This window comes from Geotrypetes seraphini, chromosome 1, assembly GCF_902459505.1.
Source record: "Geotrypetes seraphini chromosome 1, aGeoSer1.1, whole genome shotgun sequence".
Taxonomy (NCBI): Eukaryota; Metazoa; Chordata; class Amphibia; order Gymnophiona; family Dermophiidae; genus Geotrypetes; species Geotrypetes seraphini.
Window position 1 is genome coordinate 40,990,881 of NC_047084.1, and position 20,879 is coordinate 41,011,759.

Consider the following 20,879-nt stretch of genomic DNA (forward strand, 5'->3'; position numbering starts at 1 on the left):
AGCTGTTTCAATTGGTCCTTAAGCTGCACCTGAAGGATGGCCGTGATGCGGTCATCAAGGGATGGCACCGGTACCGCCTTTTTCTTCTGCGGTACCTGCGGTGCCGTTCGACGCCCCGGAGATGAGGAGCCCGATGTCGAGGGACTCACCTCTATAGGGGCGGAACGCTTCCGCTGGCGTCTCACAGTCGGCAGGATTGGACTCACTGCACTCGAGACCGGAGGACGCTCCAGCGGGGAAGGCTTCTTAGCCGGCTTACCTGACTGGTGAGACGCCGGTGCGGAATCACGCGGCGTCGAAGAAGAGGGTGCCGACTGAATCGGTGCCGAAGCTGGAGTCGATGGAACGGGGTCGGACATCTCGGCACCGAACAATAATCGCTGCTGGATTTGGCGATTTTTTAATGTCCGTTTTTTTAGAGTGGCACAGCGGGTGCAAGTAGAGGCCTGATGCTCAGGACCCAAACACTGTAAACACCAGTTGTGTGGGTCCGTGAGAGATATAGGCCGAGCACACCGCTGGCACTTTTTAAAACCCGGTTGAGGGGGCATGAAAGGAAAAACGGCTTCAGCCAAATCGAAGGCCGAGGCTTCGATGGTGGCAGAAGGCCCCGCCGGGGAAAGATTAAATTAAAGAAAAAATGAAGGATTTTTTTTTTTTTTTTTTTTTACAAAATAGAAAAAAGAAAAGAAATAAGATTAAATAATCAAAAGTTTACGCGAGCGGGAAGGCAAAGAGAAAAAAGTTTCAACAGCCGTTGAAAACGCGTCTTCTTAGCTCCGCGGAAACTAAGAAACTGAGGGACCGCGCGCCTCTGTCGGGCGGGAAGGCACTCGCGCGTGCGCGGTGCGGCCGAGCTAGAACTTTCTAAAGTTCTTAGAGTGCAATCACTCTAAAATTGTCCGTACCGGGGCTCCGTCGGTGCCGTCACCCATCAGTCAAGAATATGCTGCCTGCTTGTCCTGGGATAATGGGGTTTACTCTCTAAAGAGCTTTATATCTCTTGAGCATAAGGGAAAAATTAGTGAGATACAATAATTGCATTTACTGTATGAGTGAGATTACTATTTTTGGTATATAAAAAATTTTTTCTCATCTCATTTTTTAAGTATTCAATATCCTGTCATTCTTAGTATACAGTACTCCCCCAATTTTCACGGGGGTTCCATTTGGGGAACCCCCACGAATCTGGAAAAACTGCGAATACGGTTTTTCGTGGGGGAGATTGGAGAGGGCAGCGGGAGAGGCAGGAGAGAGCAGCCGGAGAGCCGGCAAGTGAAGGAAATCACTCGCTGTATGCTCCAACCGCCTCTTCCTGTACTAAAGTCGGGCCTTACCAATCAGGAGCTGCATGTCAAAGTCTGTTCTGTAAGACCACCAGCCAGTCAGGTTTTCAGGATAACCTTAATGAATATTCATGGAACAGATTTGCATACCTGTCACTCTATTACATGCAAATCTCTCTCATGCATATTCATTAAGACTATACTGAAAACCTGACTGGCTGGTGGTCCTCCAGGACAGGGTTGGGAAACACTGGTTTAAGCTAATGCTTGGCAATTAAGGTTTAATGTGAATAAATACAGTTTGATGGGGCAAAGCAGTGATATGCACAGACTGAGAAAAAAGATAAGATCTCAAGGTGGTTAAACAATGTGATAAGGCAGTGGCCAATGCCAGAAGGTTACTAAGCAGCACAGAGAGGAGCATAGCATAGTAACATAACAGAGGGAAGAAAAGATCAGCATGGTCCATCCATTCTGTCCAACAAGAAAAACTCCTAGTATATGACAGGACAACATATTGTAAACCGCTTTGTTGCTGTTGAGGAAAGGCGGCACATTAAATAAACTTAAACCATAAACCATATGCATTTTTTGATCTTGAGCTGTTCTTGACATTATTGAGATGGCTTGGGGCAATCCACTGCTTCTTCATAGGATAAGTAGCATAAAATCTGTTTTACTACTTGGGATCTAGCTAGGTACTTGGGATCTGGGTTGGCCACTGTTGGAAACAGGATGCTAGGCTTGATGGACCTTCAGTCTGTCCCAGTATGGCATGTCTTATGTTCTTATTTTCAGGGCACAGACTGCGGAAGTCTGCCTGGCACTGGCTTAATTTTCAGTAAATGGAGTTGCCATTGAAGCCCACTTCAGCCCAAACAGATCTATCTAGTGACAATCGGGACACATAGAGACGTCTAAGCAGCAGAAGGGAGAAGGTAATACTGTCACTATACAAGTTACTGGGGAAGCCCCATTTGGAGTACTGTGTTCAGTTTTGGAGGCTGTATATCACCAAAGATATAAAAAGAGTTAAAACAATTCATAAGAAAATAATAAAAATGGTAAGGAGTTAGCACCAAAGGATGCACGAGAATAAATTTTAAGACATACAAGGAAAGAAGGAACACAGGAAATACGATACAGACATTTAAATACTTGAAAAGGTATTAATGAACAAACAAATGTTTTTCAAAGACAGGAAAGCTGAAGAACTAAACATCATGAAATAAAACTACAAGCAGGTAAACTTAAGAGCAAAATCAGGAAATATTTTTACACAGAAAATGTAAGTAATGGGGGGAAAAAACCTCAGTGACAGAACTTTTGACTCCTGACGCAAGCATTGCTGCCGAAATATGGCTATATCGAGTCTCTTTAATTCTGTGCCATAGAATAGGATTGGATTGATTTCACTTGATATACTGCTTGTACCAATGTAATAAGTGTTTTACAAAACTGCAAAATTTGGAAATAACATAATGAATAAAGAATTTTTCATTGGATCCTCTTATTTGGTTATCTTCCTTACTATCTATAGAACCATCTATAGAACTCAATAAGGAATGGAATAAACACAGGGGATGACTAGATAGCAAGAGGATGGAATCAATGCAAAACTTAAATGATTTTCATACTTCAAAAAAGGCATAGAAGAGTGCAGAGTATCAGGTACAGCCCTAAACATAAGCTTGTCTAGGCAGGAAAAGGGATATACAAGTTCAGAAGTTGAAAATGTACAAGGTATTTTACAAAAGGCTTACTGAATACAAACCGCATAGAAAAACACATATAACCCAACATAAAATATGTGAGTATTTAGCAACACATATACTGTGAAGTGGCTATAAAAATACATGCTCAAAAAAATAAAAAAGCGACGCATCACTTGGGACTTTAAATATATATGTAGAGGCACTTATATATATATATATATATATATATATATATATAAGCAGCAAATACTCTAAGTCTACTCATATCGGTGCCAGATTTCACAAAACTAGACATTTAAAGGAAGCCAATTAGAGAGCCCTGTACCAAAACGCTAATTTTTGGATATTTTGAAAGGATTTTAAACATCACAAAGATAAGCATACTTGTTCTCTCAATAACTCCTCCAACGTATAGGTTCAAATGAGCAGTTAGCTGGCACTTACAGGCTACTCAAAGCAGGTGTACTGTAAATGCCAACAAATTCTTTTGAATACAAATATTACTACACTGCAAAATAAGAAAACATTCATTTGTGCTCAGAACTTTCAAAACTGTGGGTCCTGCATGAAAAGTAATCATTCACTCTAAAAACAGTCTGCTTGCCTAAAATCTCCCAGCACTGGGAATGAAGAGGACTATTTTAAAGATGGAAAACACCCAAGTATTATTTATTCATTGAAAACATAGCAAAATATAGTTAAAAACATATTCTAACCTTAAAGGGATGTCCATAAATAGAATCACCACCTGACCCAGTACCACTGGGATCACCTCCCTGTATTATAAATCCTGGCACAACTCTATGAAATATTGTGTCATCGTAGTATCCTGGAAAAAAAAATTTGTTTTTTATGAAGTTCTCTGGTTTGAAGTGCATGTATAAGTAGGGTTACCATATGGCTCCAGAAAAGGGAAGACTGATTGAGACATCTGGATTTTATTTCCAATGAAAGCAATGGAAGTAAAACCCAGATGTCTCAATTTGCCCTCCTTTTTCTGGAGTCATATGGTAATCCTAGGTATAAGTAACTGAACAACAACATTGATAGCCTACGTTTGAATGATATCTTGAATTCTAACTTGTTGAAACTTTTACATAAATTTTGCAAAGTAAGGCAGCTATCAAATTCCAACTGGAAAATTATGCAATGAAATTCAGAACTGTAATACAGAAATGCCTATAGAGAAGTTGGAGGAATGAAATCAGTAACTGATATTTATAAAACTATCACCCTCTTACTTATTCTCAAAGAGTGGATTTGGATTTTAGATTTGATTACTTACCTTTGTAAATCTGAACTCAAAAGAAGTTACATTTCAGGTACAGTGAGTACTAACATTGCAAAAGCAAAAGCAGTAGCACAATGCCCTTAAGGACCTCTATGAATGTCTACTAGAGGAGTACCCTAATGGTTAGTGCAGTGGCCTGAGATTCCCACTGCAGCTCAACCCTGGAAAAGTAACTTAACTTTCACTGCCACATATACAAAATAACTATGGGGTCCTTTTATCAAGCCGCGCTAGCGGGGTTAGCGCGTCGGACTTTTCATCACGCACTAACCCCCGCGGCCGGCTAAAAAACTAACATCTGCTCAATGCAGGCGTTAGCGGCTAGCGCGGCAGGCGGTTTAACGCGCTGTATTAAATGCATTAAACCCCTACCACAGCTTGATAAAAAGTCCCCTATGTGTATATGTATATATATAATATGTAAACTGTTAAGCACAGAAATGTCTTTTTTTCTATTCTTTTTTAGCTTTACTATTTAAATGGAGTTCTTTTCATAACTTTGATTGAATTGTATTGCTAACCGCATTGATCCTTTTTTGGTTATTTAAGTGGTATATAAAGATTTTTTAATAAACATAAACAAAAGGTGGTATATCAAATCCCATTCCCTTACTCTAGGCCTAAATTTTGTCTCTGAATGGTCTGTCTTTTACATTGTGATTTTATTTTCGGTCCAGGATATACAGAGTTAACTGAATAATTATATTGGAAATATATGTTTTTGTAAATGTACCAGGCTCCACAGGATGTACGTGTTTGGAAAGTCTGGATGTCATGCTATTGTATGCTAATGGTGGAAAGAGATGTCAGGGAAAGGATAAAATGTATAGCTCTTCGCCTTTGAAGGAATTAGAACAGGAGAATGTAATGCGTTTTCTTATTCCTTCCTTGAACACAAAATTACTTTTAATTTGATATTTACTTTGCATTTATTAAATAAACCTCAAATATTCTGCTCTTGAAGCCTTCAGTGTTTTGTGTCCAATTTAACAAGTCTCAGGATGGGAAGCTCTTCCCTTACTGCCTAAGAGAGGAATTTCCATCCTGTGGAACTTCTCCTGAACCTATATCCAAGTAAATAGCAGCCCCTGGATACACTGGAGGGTAACATGACTTGTCCAAGATCACAAACCGCACCATGACTATCAGAAAACTATCAGGTATTCTCTACATATCATACACGAATATAACTTTAAATAGTTATTGAATTTTATGAATTGTAATTTTGCTATGAATACCTCACATTGGATAAGGCAAACAAATCTAAATAAATACCTCTATTTGTTTTTTCCTCATGTTTTTGACATGATTATCAAAGTGTAAACAATCATTATGAAAAGGAACCGGAGTTGAAGAACATTAGGATAGAATCTGCTCAGAACGGAGCGTTCTTTTTAACTTTAACTTTGTGGAATGCTCTTCTACAAGCTTTCTAAGAAACTGAATTGGTAGCATGTTTTAAACGTTTCCTTCAAATCTTTTTTTTCAAGCTTTTCGTATTGCTCTCCCAGGGAAGTTGGGTTAATTATTTTTATTAGTAATTTTTAGGTTTTTTCATTTTAAATTTTTTAGTATTAGTTTTATAATGGGATTGAATGGTCTGGTGTGATTTTACTATCCTATCTAATTAATGGAGTTTTTTTTCTTTGTTTACATTTAATTTTACCTATGTAAACTTCTGCAGTCACTTTTGTAGATAAGTGGTATACTCTGATGATATGATCAGGGTAGACAAAACTAGACTTAAATTGTTCAAAATTCTAACAAAACTGGCAGACTGCACAGCAATGACTGCCTCAAATGTAGCTTCTCCACACCCAACTCACTAGCATCATGCTTTGCGAATAAGATAGAGAATACATTTAAACTATTTGATAATATAGCAGTCAATCAACTAGAAAATACTATTCCTACAAGTAATTTACTCAATATACCAGTGGACAGAACATGGACAGCATTCAATACGGTCACAACAGAACTAAGTCCTCTGGTGAATAGACTGAAAAAAAAATGCCAACTGGATCAATGCCCATCCTACCTCTATTGAGATGTGCCAAAAGAAGTGTTAAATTGGTTAGTCAAGATGATTTAACTCTACACTATGGCAAGGATGGTTCTCAGAGGAATTTAGGGACATTCTACTTACACCTATCTAGATCTATCTCAAGCTTCAAGCTACAGACCAGTAACAAGCATACCATTCATAACAAAGTTGATAGAATTTGTAGTTGCTGCCCAGTTAAAAGATTATATTTCAAAACAAATCTACTATTGTCTTCCCAACATGGTTCAGAAACAAACAGAGAAACATGCTTGATTGATCAGACATCAAGAGTAAGATCAGTATTAAGTACAGGTAAACAAATGTTACTACTACAGTTCAATGTCTCAATAGCATTTGACATGGTCAACCACACGTTGCTGATAAAATAAGACAACCTGAAATAGGAATTTCAGGAATGGTATTACAATGGTTTCAAGGCTTCCTGACGAAAAGACACTACAGAGCATTAAAAAGATGGAGCTTTCTCTGATTACTAGTCTCCATCATGTGGAGTACCACAAAACCTCTGTCTAGAGCAGTGGCTCTCAACCCTGTCCTAGGGGACCCCCCAGCCAGTTGGGTTTTCAAGATATCCCTAATGAATATGCATAAGACATATTTGCAGGCGTGTCTCCTCCATTATTTGCAAATCTCTCTCATGCATATCCATTAGGGATTGAGAACCACTAGTCTAGCACTATGGAAGGACCTTTGGAATAAGGAGCCCACAGTCCCATAACACGGTTTTCTGTAACTGTGAAAGGAACTACGACTGGAACACCCAGTATTTCGTTTCTTACTGTCCAGCAAGAACTTGGGACAACGATTCATCACACTGATCATCAAGATGTCTAGTTCTTTCAAAAAAGCATCTGTTCCTTAAAAGGAAGCTTGCTCAAGGTGGCATTAGATGCTGAATCTCCCTCCCACTACCTGATCCAGAGCATTCTGTGGATGGAGATTGAATATGCTGATTCTTTAGGCATGACCCTAAGCATGTCAAATAGCATCCACCACATAGTCCATCCTGGCCAGTACAATAGGAGGGTACCCAGGCCCCCTGTGAGGTCTTATTCTAGCAACTTATGACTGCCCGCACCACAAAGGAAGTTGCGGCTTTAGCTTTAAGGCCTATTGCCAATGCTTCAAACTGCCATTTGAAGAGTAAGTTCACCCTGTGATCCTGAGAATCCTTCAGGACTACTCTTCACTAGGCAGAGAAGTTCTTTTAGTAACTTGAGCCACCAGAGAATCCACCTTAGGTGGAGTAAATAACTGCTAGATATCAGAACCCATGGGATACAATTTTATCACTGCCCTGGCCACCATTAAAAGACCCTCAAGTGTCTCACAATGCTCCGTTATCATCCTGTTAATCTCCGGGTATGAAGGGAAACACATGGTCTGTGACTTGGTACTGCTCATCAGCAACAGCTGGGAAGTAGAAACTTTCAGGGTCTCTAAATCCAACTCCCACTGAGAAACTGAATTAACCTCAGTTAAATCTGCTGGCTTAAATAGCCTGCGCAGCGTAGGATCCTCTTCCTGATCTAGGGCTGTCACCAACCCCTGGTCGCCTGCCTCAAACTGAGAACTAGAATCCTCCAAAGAGGTTTGCAACAAAAGATGTATGAGAGACTGGAATCCCTGAATATATATACCCTAGAGCAGTGGTCTCAAACTCAAACCCTTTACAGGGCCACATTTTGGATTTGTAGGTACTTGGAGGGCCTCAGAAAAAATAGTTAATGTCTTATTAAAGAAATGGGGAAAAGGAAAGAAGGTACCAAGCCTCGAGGCAAAGCAAAACAAACAAAAAGAGGCACTGGAGAGGTCAGATCTAATCTCTGGTAACAATTCCTTTATTTACAGTTTTAATCAAAATCTAATCACAAATATTTTAAGAAATAATAAAACCAGTCAACGTTCCAAAGAAAGTACCAACTAGGATCTGAGTTTCAGCGACTCTGTTACCTTCTTCAGGGGACAATTATAAACTTGCAAATGTGCTGTGAATTATGCGTGAAAATGCGTTGGCGTCTCTACATCCAAAAAGAAGCACCAAAAGAAATGACAATTTTGCATGAGGTAAAACTCTATTATTATTAAGACTTAGCCAAAAGGAAAGATTTATAAACTATATTGTAATTTATAGCTAAAGAGACATGATCAAGAAACTGTTTTATTTTACTTTTGTGATTATGATAAACATACTGGCGGGCATGTGGCTCCCGGGCCGCAACTTTGAGACCACTGCCCTAGAGGAAAGGGAGGGGACAGAGGAGATATGATTCAGACATTCAAATACTTGAAAGGTATTAACATAAAACAAAATATTTTCCATAAAAAGGAAAATGGTAAAATCAGAGAGGTTGAGGAGTGGTAGACTGAAGAGTAATGCTAGGAAATTCTTCTTTACAGAGAGGGTGGTGGATGCCTGGAATGCTCTCCCGAGTGATGTGGTAGAGAGGAAAATGGTGACAGAGTTCAAAAAAGCATGGGATGAACACAGAGGATCTCTAATCAGAAAATTACATTACATTACATTGGTGTCTTCTATTCTGCCAACACCATTCAGTTCTAGGCGGTTTACAACAAGAATTGGCCTGGGCATTCACAGGGAGATTACAAGGTTAACAGATATAGTATGCGTCGGGATCTGGAGAGGGTTGATCAGGTTTAGTTAAATCATTTGACATATTTCTTGAATAGTATAGTTTTAAGATTTTTTTCTGAATGTTTTGTAGGGCATCGTGGTCAACAGATTGGAGAGGCATATAGAACTAAGGCCAATACTGAGCAGACTTGCACAGTCTGTGTCCCATATATGGCCATTCAGTTGAGGATGGGCTGGGGAGGGCTTTGACAGCTGAGATGCTTTAGATGGGATGGAGTGAGCTTTGACGGAGACTCCAGTAGAAACATGATGGCAGATAAAGGCCATATGGCCCATCTAGTCTGCCCATCCACAGTAACCATTATCCCTTTCTCTCTGAGAGATCCCACGTGCCAATCCCAGGTCCTCTTCCACGCATTTACCACCCTTTCTATAAAAAAGTATTTCCTTATATCACTCCAGACCTTATCACCTCTTAACTTCATCGTATGCCCTCTCATTCCAGAGCTTCCTTTCAAATGAAAGAGACTTGACTCATGCACATATACATTATGTAAGTATTTAAACGTCTCTCATATCTCCCCTCTCTCGCCTCTCCTCCAAAGTATATAAATTGAGATCTTTAAGTTTGTCCCCATACTCCTTATGACAAAGACCGTGCACCATTTTAGTAGCCTTCCTCTGGACAGACTCCATCCTTTTTATATCTTTTTGAAGGTGTGGCCTCGAGAATTGTACACAATATTCTAAATGAGGTCTCAATAAAGTCTTAAACAGGGGCATCAATACCTCCTTTTTCCTACTGCCTTACCTCTCCCTATGCAACCTAGCATCCTTCTAGCTTTCGCCGTCACCTTTTCAATCTGCTTGGCCACCTTAAGATCATCACATACAAGCACACCCAAGTCACGCTCTTCTGTCATACACATACATTCTTCACCCCCTAAACTGTACCCTTCCCTCAGGTTCTTAGCTTTAAATTTTAGCTGCCAAATTTCAGACCATTCTTCAAGCTTCGCCAGGTCTTTATTCACACCATTCAGTGTGTCTACTCTATTGCAGATTTTGCTATCATCCCGCATAGAGGCAAATCTTACCCGACAATCCTTCAGCAATATCGTTAATAAAAATGTTAAAAAGAACAGGCCCAAGAACAGAACCTTGAGGCACATCATTGGTAACATCCCTTTCCTCAGAGCGATCTCCATTGACCACTACCCTCTGTCACCTTCCACTCAACCAGTTCTTCACCCAGCCCATCACTTTGGAACCCATCTCGAGGGCACTCAGTTTATTTATTAGACGTCTGTGTGGTACACTGTCAAAGGCTTTGCTAAAATCTAAATACACTCCCTCCTCCGTATTCATGGTTTTTCGATCAAAGGCCCCACCCCCAAATTTACATCACAGGAAATCACTGTTCCCGGCGTTGCACAGAGAAAAATCGATCCTACCAGCTGCACTTTTTCTTCACTGGAACAGGTCAGGTTCTTTGCAGTTTTATGTCTTTTTTTGTTTTTTTACAGAAAACCCCCGAATAACATACGAAAAGTTATTCGCTGCCTTGTCGTTTCCCTATCACCGTGAATGCGGAGGGGGAAGTGTACACCACATCTAGTGAACACCCTCTATCCAATTCTCTGGTCACCCAGTCAAAGAAATTGATCAGATTTGTCTGACATGATCTACCTCTAGTGAATCCATGTTGCCTCCGGTCCTGTAATCCACAGGATTCCAAAATCCTCACCATTCTCTGTTTTAAAAGCATTTCCATTAATTTGCTTACCACAGAAGTCAAGACTTACCAGCATGTAATGCCCTACTTCTTCCTTACTTCCACTTTTGTGGAAAGGGACCTCGTCAGCCCTTCTCCTGTCATCTGGTACTACTCCCGACTCTAAAGACTCATTGAAAAGGTCAGTCAGCGGAGCCACCAGATCTTCTCTAAGTTCCTTCAGCACCCTTGGATGTATACCATCTGGCCCCATCGCTTTGTCTATCTTTATTTTAGCGTTCTCCTCACAAACACAATTCTCTGAAAATTGATCAGGGTTTATTACTCCTCCATCCTTATTTATGTTTGTTTTCTGTGGTCCCGCTCCCGGTGCTTCAGCCGTGAACACAGAACAGAAATATATGTTACACAATTCAGCCTTTTCTTAATCAGCTTCTACATGTTTCTCCCCTTCTCCTTTGAGTCTCAAAATGCCACTTTTGCACTTCTTATCATCACTAATATATCAAAAAAATGTCTTGTCTCCCAGTTTTACCAAACAGCTATTTTTTCTTCCATTTGCATCTTTGCTTTCCTGACTACACAACCAGCTTCTCTTAACTTTTCCAGATATTTTTTTGCCTGTCTTCCTCTTTCTGCGATCTTTTGTAATTTTTGAAAGCTAACCTCTTATTTCTTACCTTCTCAGCTACTACTTTTGAGAACCAAAGTGGCCTTATTTTCCTTTTACATATTTGCCTCACAAAAAGGTTTGTTGCCATTACAATTGGTCCTTTCAGTTTTACCCACCGCATTTCCACTCCTTCCAGATGTTCCCAATCCAGACAATATTTTCTTGACGTAATCCCCCATCCGAACAGTTAGCTTTTTAAAGTCTAGAACTTTTGCTTTTGAATGACCCCTCTCTATACTCACTGTAACATCAGAAACATTTTTCCCATTTATAAGCACTAAGTCCAGAATGACCCCATCCCGCATGGGTTCCATTATCAACTGATAGAACAGTTACGGGCCGCATCGAGGCGGAGGAAGATATCTTCTTTTTCAAGGGTCCCACGACAACAAGAGGGCATCCGTTGAAAATCAGGGGCGGGAAATTACGAGGTGACACCAGGAAATTCTTTTTCACTGAAAGAGTGGTTGATCGCTGGAATAGTCTTCCACTACAAGTGATTGAGGCCAGCAGCGTGCCTGATTTTAAGGCCAAATGGGATCGGCACATGGGATCTATTCACAGGGCAAAGGTAGGGGAGGGACATTAAGGTGGGCAGACTAGATGGGCCATGGGCCCTTATCTGCCGTCTATTTCTATGTTTCTATGTTTCTCCTTGTAGAGAATTCAGGATCTCCCTACTTCTAGAAGACCTAAGCACAGTACTGGGCAGAGCTCTGGGTTTCTGGCCCAAAAATATCTAAGAAAAAGAACAATTTAAATTAATCATTAATTTATAGAGCGTGTATGGTTGGGCAGAATGGATGGGCCATTCAGGTCTTTATCTGCCATCATTTACTATGTTACTATACATCAAAGTCATAAAATCAGGGTCAAAGACCTGACTTGGAACCTCCAAGGATTTCTGCCGATCTACTATACGTGCCCTCTCAGGGTCAGGGGCATCTGTTTAAAAGCGCTTCACTGGCGATGCCGAGTCACAGGCTCTAACAAAACTTTATGACCCAGATCTCAAGCTTTCTGCATATCCTGACTCATGAAATGACTAGAGGGATGTAAGCCCTTGGTTCCTGTGGCACAAAGACGCTCCTCATCTGACCATCCAGGAAATTAGAAAATCATGGGATAGGAGGTAAGGTCCTATTATGGATAAAGAACCGATTAAAAGACAGAAAACAGACAGTAGGTTAAAATCGTCAGGGGTCTGTGCTGGGACTGTTGCTTTTTAATATATTTATCTATAATGGAAGATTAGGTTTCTATCCACGATAATCTTTCTGTTAATCCCTGGAGAATTCCATATGTTAGGTGTTCAATCCCAACCCGCAGGAATTCACATCTTTTCAGAACACATGGTGCACTCCCCCTAGAGGTAAAATCAGTTTAGTCCCAAAGCCAAGCACACACCTATAAATCCAGGACAAAGGAGGTACAGGGGAGAATACCCATCAATATAAGTAAGTCACAAACTGGTATGCTCTGCAAAATATCAACAAGTAATAAACAGGCATAAAGGCAACTCAGAAAAACATTGAACAATGTAGAACTAACCTACTGAGTGCAACAAGCACCCCAAGAAAGAGCCTTGGGCAATGTGCATACTCACAGAAAACCCCACAGGATCTGGCAACTGGCTGGACAATCTTCAAGCCTGTAAGGAGAATAACCGAGGCAGAAAGAAGCAGGCTATTCCAAACTACTGAATGTATACAGGCACTCAATGTTTTACAGGTAGTTCTTTCTGAAATTTATAATCCGCCCCAGAAATTTATAATCCACCAGACTACCTAACTAGGAGCCTGCTCAGGCTCCCCCTTATTCCTAGCACCCTCCTTTGAGAAAAGCCAACCAGGCTTTGGCAGAAACAGCCAAAGTAGAGGGTACTTCAAGCACAAAGAGTCGAGATAACTACCTCAAAATAACCACTCACCAACAAAGCTAAGCACTCAAGAGCCATGCCATAAGACCAAGACGCCATGGGTTCATCCAAACTTTAATTGAAAAAATAAGAAACAGAAGCAGAGCAAAAGCAAAAGACTTCTGCCCAGACTGCTTTCAGAAGTTGAAAACTGATTTTACCACTAGGGGGAGCGCACCATGTGTTCTGAAAAGATGTGAATTCCTGCAATACCCGGACTGCAGGTTGGGATTGAATAGCTAGTGTATGGAATCCAGAAAGGGACATAACAGAATCTAGAGCTGGGAATAACTAGTGAGATAATTAAGGGGGTCTTTTATTAAGGCGCGCTAAATGCTAACGTGCCCATTATATTCTATAGATGCGTTAGCATTTAGCATCCACTATTTAGCATGTGCTAAATCAGCTAGCGCGCCTTAGTAAAAGACTCCCTAAATTTGCTGATGACGCAAAGTTGTTAAATCGCAAGAGGACTGTGAAAAATTGCAAGAGGACCTTGTGAGACTGGGAGTCTGGGCGTCAAAATGGCAGATGGCGTTAATATGAACAAGTACAAAGTAGAGTTGCACGGGGACAAAAATCAAGCCCATCCCCGCTGGAATCCAGACCTCCCCCATCCGTCCCCACAAGTAATCTCTTCCACCCCCACCTGTCCCCATATACTTCAGAAGAAGATATTTCATTTAATTATGCTACTGAATTAGAGGCCTTCCTTGACTCACTATAAGGAAGCAGTTAGTCATCTTCGGCTCCCCTCCCCGCCGCACCCAAGCCCCTGTTGAGCCTCCCATCCACCCCGAAACAACAAAAAACCTTCCGGAACCAGCAGCGTTCCCAGCACTTTAAAGACCCTGCTTCGCGACCTTCTAATGCCGATTTCCTCTGCTGCGTCTCTGTCTCTGATGATGTCTTCAGGACGCGGCAGAGGAAATCAGCATTAGAAGGTCGCGAAGCAGCATCTTTAAAGTGCTGGGGACGCTGATGTTCCGGAAGGTTTGTGGGTCGTCTCGCAGTGCAAGGGGCGGATGGGAGGGTCAATGGGGTCGGCTGCATGGTGGCGGGGGGGGGGGGGAGATGGAAACAGGCTGATCACCGGTTCTACTGCACAGGGGAGATGGGAGGGAGGGAAATAAAAATGCCAGGTTCTACTGTACAGGGGGAATGGGGGGGGGGTCGAAATTTAAAGATGCTGCTCATTGGGTCTACTACACAGGGGAATGGGAGGGAGGGAGGCAGGCAGACAGGCTGGTAGAGAACCCTTTACAAATAAGCAAAGACAATTTATTAATTTGGAAATGGGTCTCTTCCAGAGCCTCTAATTTAAGAATAAAATATAAATACTCCAGCTGATGAGGACCCTCAAGCTATGTCAGCTGAGGACTTCTTCAGAAGGTGCCCAACAAATCTTTTTACCAAGCTTGGCAGGCAGCAGTAGCGTCCCCGAGTCACAGATGCTGGCATCTCAGTAGCTCAAGGATGCTGCCAGTGAATGCTATGCTTGATTAAAGGGAATTCCTGCCACCTTTGGAGGAAGTCCTCAGCTGATGGTGCTTGAGGGTCCCCACCAGCTACAGCAGATACTTCAACACTGGAGAAATAAAATCAGAAATGCATTTCCTTTTTTATTAAACACAGTACAAATACATCTGCTATATACATTGCCTAAAGCTAATGTATTTCAGTCAGTAAATTCCTTTTTTTACTTTTGTTGTCTGAAGAATTATTTTTCCATCTTTAGTTTCAGTTTCTCTTTTTTCTGCTTTCCTGTCTTCTGCAAATTCTTCAAACGGTTGCTGTTCATTGGTTTCTCCTTGGTTTCTCCTACCATTTCTCCATCTCTTCCCTCCCTCCCTCTATACAGCATCTTCACTCTTTTCTGCCCCTGGATCCATCTCCCTTTTTTCCCCCTCCCCACTCCTGCACAGCATTTCATGCTCTCTCAATCACCCCAATGCACAACAAGTCTCCCTTTCATTCCCTCCCTTGCTGCAAAAGGGAAGAGAGAGAGAAGGTTTCCGGGTCAGCCACCAGCAGCGTGTAGGAAGGAACCCTGCTAGTGGCCTGAATAGAGCGAGCGAGTGTGGTTGGATCTGACCCGAAGCCGGAGGAAGGTACCACACCTGTGGGAGCCCTGAACAAAACAAGACCCATCCCTGTGGGATCCCAGAGGACCTGGAATCAAGCAGATGGCTTACTTTTTCGGACTGCCATCCAGTTCCTAACATGGAATCTCTTAGGGAGTGGAGGTGGTAGTGGATGCTTTGGATGGGCAGACTGGATGAGACATTTGGCCTTTATCTGCCATCATGTTTCTATATAAATTATCACAAAGCCTTTAAACGCAGTTGTGCTCTAGCAGCTATGGTGTCATTAACTGTGTATTAAGTGCTCTCTGGCTTTAACACATGCATTAGCATGTGTTAATACAGTAAACACACATCAACTACTACAATTATTTGTCAGGCTAATGCTCTAATTTTCTTGAAACAGATAATAAAAATGCTTCAAATATATGAACACCCAGAAAATCATTACCTTCCAAACACAGCTGAATAAAGTTTCTGCAAGCTTTTGGTGCTTCCTTAGACCAAAGTTCGATATCAATATCACCAGCTGTTGTCTTCAGGAGAACCTGCAAAACCATTTTTCATAGTCAGTGTTCCCAAACAGAAAGGCAGCTCCACAAGCCTCACAAGAATGGCATGCGTTATGGGAGTAATTTTAAAACCAATCATAACATAAAACAAAGGCTATGTACAGAAATTGCTTCTTTTAAAATATCATCAACTATGTGCAGGTAAAAGTATGCATATACAGCTTGTAAGCAAATAAATTTACTCAAAGATTCAAAATATCACCCCAAAACAAAAGCACCACACAAGCCAAGAAAGCTAGCTTATTACTTAAGCGAAAGAAAAGCCTCAAACTGCTTTCAACCAGTTAGGATCTGTGTACTGATAGCCTGGATTTGGCATTAAGGCCCTGAAGCAGTGGTTACCGGTCACGAAACGATCATTGGCTTGGCCCGTTAGTGTTCAGTGGTTTTTACCATTAATCATTCTCAGCTATTTTTTGCTCCCACCTGCTAACTTTAAACTTGTTTGTCTGAGGCTTTTCTTTCGCTTAAGTAATAAGCTAGCTTTCTTGGCTTGTGTGGTGCTTTTGAATCTTTGTACTATACTTCCCTCCATTCCTCCCTGTTTTTTGTGGTTATAAATAAATTTACTCAACCACCAGTAACAACGTTTACCAGGTCCAGAGTCAGGGTGATGTCAGTGCTTATGTGCATTCTTTATAAACTACGGATACAAAATGAGCTGACAAATTTGTGTGTACTAACTAGCAAGTATAAGTGTGTTTGTACACATTCTATGGGGGGGGGGGAACTTGCAAAGGGAAGGTATATGCATACTGTCCCTCTGAAAACTGGTGTAACTTATGCGCATACTTGCTGCACAAACCAGTATAAATATTATTCTTCGCATCAAGTTCACAATCTTAGAGCTCCTTTTACGAAGCCGCGTTAACGGCTTTATCGAACGCAACTTTTTAGCACGCATTAACCCCCGCTCTAGCCGAAAAACTACCGCCTGCTCAAGAGGAGGCGGTAGCGGCTAACGCGGCCAGCAAATTAGCACGCGCTATTACGTGCGTTAAACTGTTAACGCGGCTTCATAAAAAGGAGCCCTTAGTGAATAACCATATTCAGTTACTTGAAATATTATGTTATATAGGTTTTTTAAATAGCAAAAATGGAAAACAGAACTGCATTTTGATTATTTTTATACTTCTATTAATAAATGTCAATAAATAAATATTACAACTTGCGATTAAGAGGTTACATACACCTAACAATAGAAAGATAAGGTTCTTACCTTGGTAATCTTCTTTCTTGCAGATGTGTCTAGTGATCCTTAACTTTAGGGTCCTGTATCTGAACCAGCAAATTGCTTACAGAACACTGTCAATCTTGTTTTCCAACTCCACCTCATTTCCAGAGAGCTGCTTCTGCCCCCTCAGTTTGTACAAAAGCAATCAAGTAGCAGTGTAATAAATTACATAATAGGAAAGAGAAAAATGGGGAAAAATCTGACACTACAATTTTGGCCTGCTCGGTAACAAATATAAGAAATAACATTATAACATCCAGGCTTGTGCAACTTCCACCAGTCATGTACAGCTCGTAGCTACACTCACCTGACCTGCTGACAAGCAGAGAATGAAATTAGAGTAAGGTCAAGATAAATCATCTTTCTTTTTTTCCCTCTCAGTTCCTCAGAGAGACAAAAATTAATCAAATCCTAAGGCAGAAGGTAGGCAAAACCCATACACAGGGCGGGGCTTCAGGAGCACTAGATACATCTTCAAGAAAGATGATTATCGAGCAAAGAACCTACTGTATATACTCAAATATAAACTGAGATTTGGGGGCTCAAAAATAAATAGAGGTCTCTGTTTATATTCGAGCCTCCTTTCAATGATGGTGCTGTTTTCCTCTCCTCCTCCCTGATGACCAACGCTGCTATCTCCCCCACCCCCCGTACGATGACCGACATTATGTCTCTTCCCCCCACCCGCCGATGAGTGGCACTCCTATCCTCCACTACTCCCGACTGTCATCGCACTTACAGTCTCGATGCTCTCGAAGCCGACACCAGTGCTCTGTGCTGGGCTAAAGGGCCTTGAGTGTCTGCGCATGCTCAAGACTTGCTGGCTCTCGCCTTCTCCAGGATTCTCGAAGGGAGTCCAGCAAGCCTTGAGCGTGCACAGACACTTAAGGCCCTTCACTAGCCCAACCCAGAGCGCCAACGTCAGCTTCCAGAGCATCGGGACAGTAAGTGTGATGTCTGTCTGGGAAGGGGGGAGCAGGTAGTGGAGAATAGGCGTGCCTAAGCCACTGTTCTTTGATTCTTCAGCGCTGCCAGTGGCCTCCTCTGTACTTTTCTTTTGCTGCTGTTCACCCGCCTCTGAAGCAACTTCCTATTTCTGCTAGGGCAGACTGCAGTAAAGGAACGGTGCAGAGGAGGCTCTCCTTCAGCTTTTTTGGACTCTAAACAGCCCCAACTGAAAAATTAGTGATTACTTATGGCATGATCCCTGACAAATGAAACTCGCATACCCAATTTTCTAACCTTGGCTTATATTCGAGTCAACCTTTTTTTCTCCTTTTTTTTTTGGGGGGGGGGGGGGAAGGTTACCTTGGTTTATATTCTGAATGGTTTAGAGCACCATTCTTCAACCACCAGTCCGTGGACCAGTGCCAGTCTGCAGAAATTTCTTGTCAGTCCACAGGACCGGTACATGTATCGGGCCCGAGAAAGTGTTCTTCAATCACTGGTCCACGGTAAGATCAATGCAGCGTTATTTTCGGGCCATATCCCTCTTTCTCAGTGCCGCAGTGCACAAAGCCGCGGGCAGCGGCTCCTATGTGCGTCCTTCACCTGAACCAGAAGCCTTCTCTCTGACGTTGCAACATCAGAGGGAAGGCTTTCAGATGAGGCGCGGGACGTGCGAGGAGCTGCTGCCCGTGGCTTTGTGCACTGCGTCAGAAAGGAACAGGGAGTCAGCCCGAAGATAACACCAGGGGCAGCATAAAACGGCCAGGCAGGAGCAGGCCAGAAGGTAAGGCACAGCATGGAGGGAGGGAGACAAAAGTAGAGGGAATGATTTTATTTTTGAATTTAGTGATTGAATTGTGTCAATTTTGAGAATTTACATCTGCTGTCTGTATTTTGCACTGTTCAGGAAGAAATGCATTTGTTTCTTTTTCTCTGGGGTTGTACTGCATGCAGAGTCTTGCATATTAGGATTTGTTTGTATATATTAGTACTTTTAGTTTTTGGTCCCATATTTGCACAAGGGTTATCTGAGTTCTGGTAGAAATTAATGTTGAAAGCTTACGTACAATGTGTTTTGTGTAGTTTAATGTTGTGGTTAACCATTATGTGTTGTTAATAAGATTTTATTGTGTGTATATATGAAAAATGAATGGAAAAAATAGTGTTACAATTAGTACTATTATGGGGTGGGGTCTGGCCTGTGGCTTAGCCCAGTGTTCTTCAACCACCGGTGCCGGTCCACAAAATAATTCTTTTATTTCTGCCGATCCATAGCTGTAAAAAGGTTGAAGAACACTGGTTTAGAGTATATTCAGTAATCTTTTTTTTCTAGTGCAATTTGTCTAGTGGTCCTGAACATTAGGGATGTACCAAAGCAGTCCCTAGAGTTTAATGAGGCCCTCTGTGCTTGCCTTTAAGACAGAGGCCCCGGAAGTGGCGACTTCCCCAGTTGCTAAATTCACCCTACTGAACATGGTGAAGGTATGTAAGGTAGACCATGTAGCCGCTCTACGAATCTTCTCAGATGAGATAGCCCTGCCTACAAGGCAGCTCTTCTAGTGGAGTGTGCTTTCAATGTGATTTATGGTTGTTTACCACAGCCCACATACGTGGAGGAAATGGCCATCTTAATCCATCTGGAAATTGAGCTTCAGTCTGCATGGCTCTGGAAGAAAGCAGTGTCGAACAAGACTCCTAGGTACTCCAGACCCTGAATCAGTTCCAGCTGACTCTTCTTGAAGTTGACTATCAAGCTCAAGCTTTGGAGGAGTTGCATTACTCTCTAAACTCTCAGTTCGCCTTCCTCCTTGGACAGGTGCACCTGAATCCCAGCTTTGTGGAGGTGCGCTGCTACCACTACTATCACCTTGATAAAAGTGCAAGGTAACATGGCCAGGATGAAGGGGAGCCTGGAGAACTGAAATTCTGCTCCAGCACACGAAATCACAAGTACTTATTGTGGATCAGGAAAATGGGAATGTGAAGACAGGCCTCAGTCAGATAAAGTAAGGCAAGAAATTCCCTCAGAGCCACTGCTGCTACGACCGAATAAACAGTCTCCATGAGGAAGTGCAGTATCTTCAGAGCCACATTGACTGATTTCTAGAATCTACACTTCTCCCTCCTGATTCGCAGGTTTAGTATTCGCGAATTTGGTCATTCGCAAGTTTCTAAAACCAGACCCACTCTGCCTCCCGAATGCCTCATAAAATGCACACGATCACGAAACCCCGCTCTAACAGCCTCACCTCTTCCAGGACCCATCACAACATCCGGCCACAGCATCCCCAGGCCTTCGTCACTCTAACAGCTTCACGCCTCACCTCCCACAAAGCCCCCAGACAGCCACAGAACCCACCAACCTGCCAGTCTCGTGCTCCCAGCCGGGCTTCTGAGCGCCGGTGTCCAAGCCAATCAGTGGCTACCTTGGTCTCAGCCACTCCGCAAGGAGGGGCTCCGCTGCGGTCACGCCAACCCACCGTCGAGCCAGCCAATAGGCATCATCTTTGTAAGGGAAGGGGAAGGGGAAGCCCGCTGTCTTTTCGCCTCCTCGCACGGGGCATGAGCGTAGGAAGAACGCTGCTGCCCCACTTCACCCGCTAGACCACCAGGTAAGCTTTATAGAGGTCCAGGAGGCAGGAGGGAGACAGGGGTGGGTCAGAGCTGGCCCTAAACATTATTTGCATTTTTAGATATTCGAAGGCCGGCTCTGTCCCTAACCCCCGCAAATATTGAGGGGAAAGTGTAATGGGTTATAGGTT

At 42.3% G+C, this 20,879-nt stretch overlaps 1 protein-coding gene across 2 annotated transcripts in view; it reads right to left on the minus strand.

Moving 5' to 3' along the window:
* CWC27 (CWC27 spliceosome associated cyclophilin) overlaps positions 1–20,879 on the minus strand; it is a 320,007-nt gene that overhangs the window by 291,070 nt on the left and 8,058 nt on the right. For both annotated transcript variants that reach the window (XM_033930330.1, XM_033930321.1), the window contains exons 2-3: positions 15,815–15,911; positions 3,718–3,830 (exon numbers count right to left, since the gene is read on the minus strand). In XM_033930330.1, coding sequence (XP_033786221.1) covers positions 3,718–3,830; positions 15,815–15,911 — 210 coding nt within the window. The remainder of the gene's footprint in view (positions 1–3,717; positions 3,831–15,814; positions 15,912–20,879) is intronic.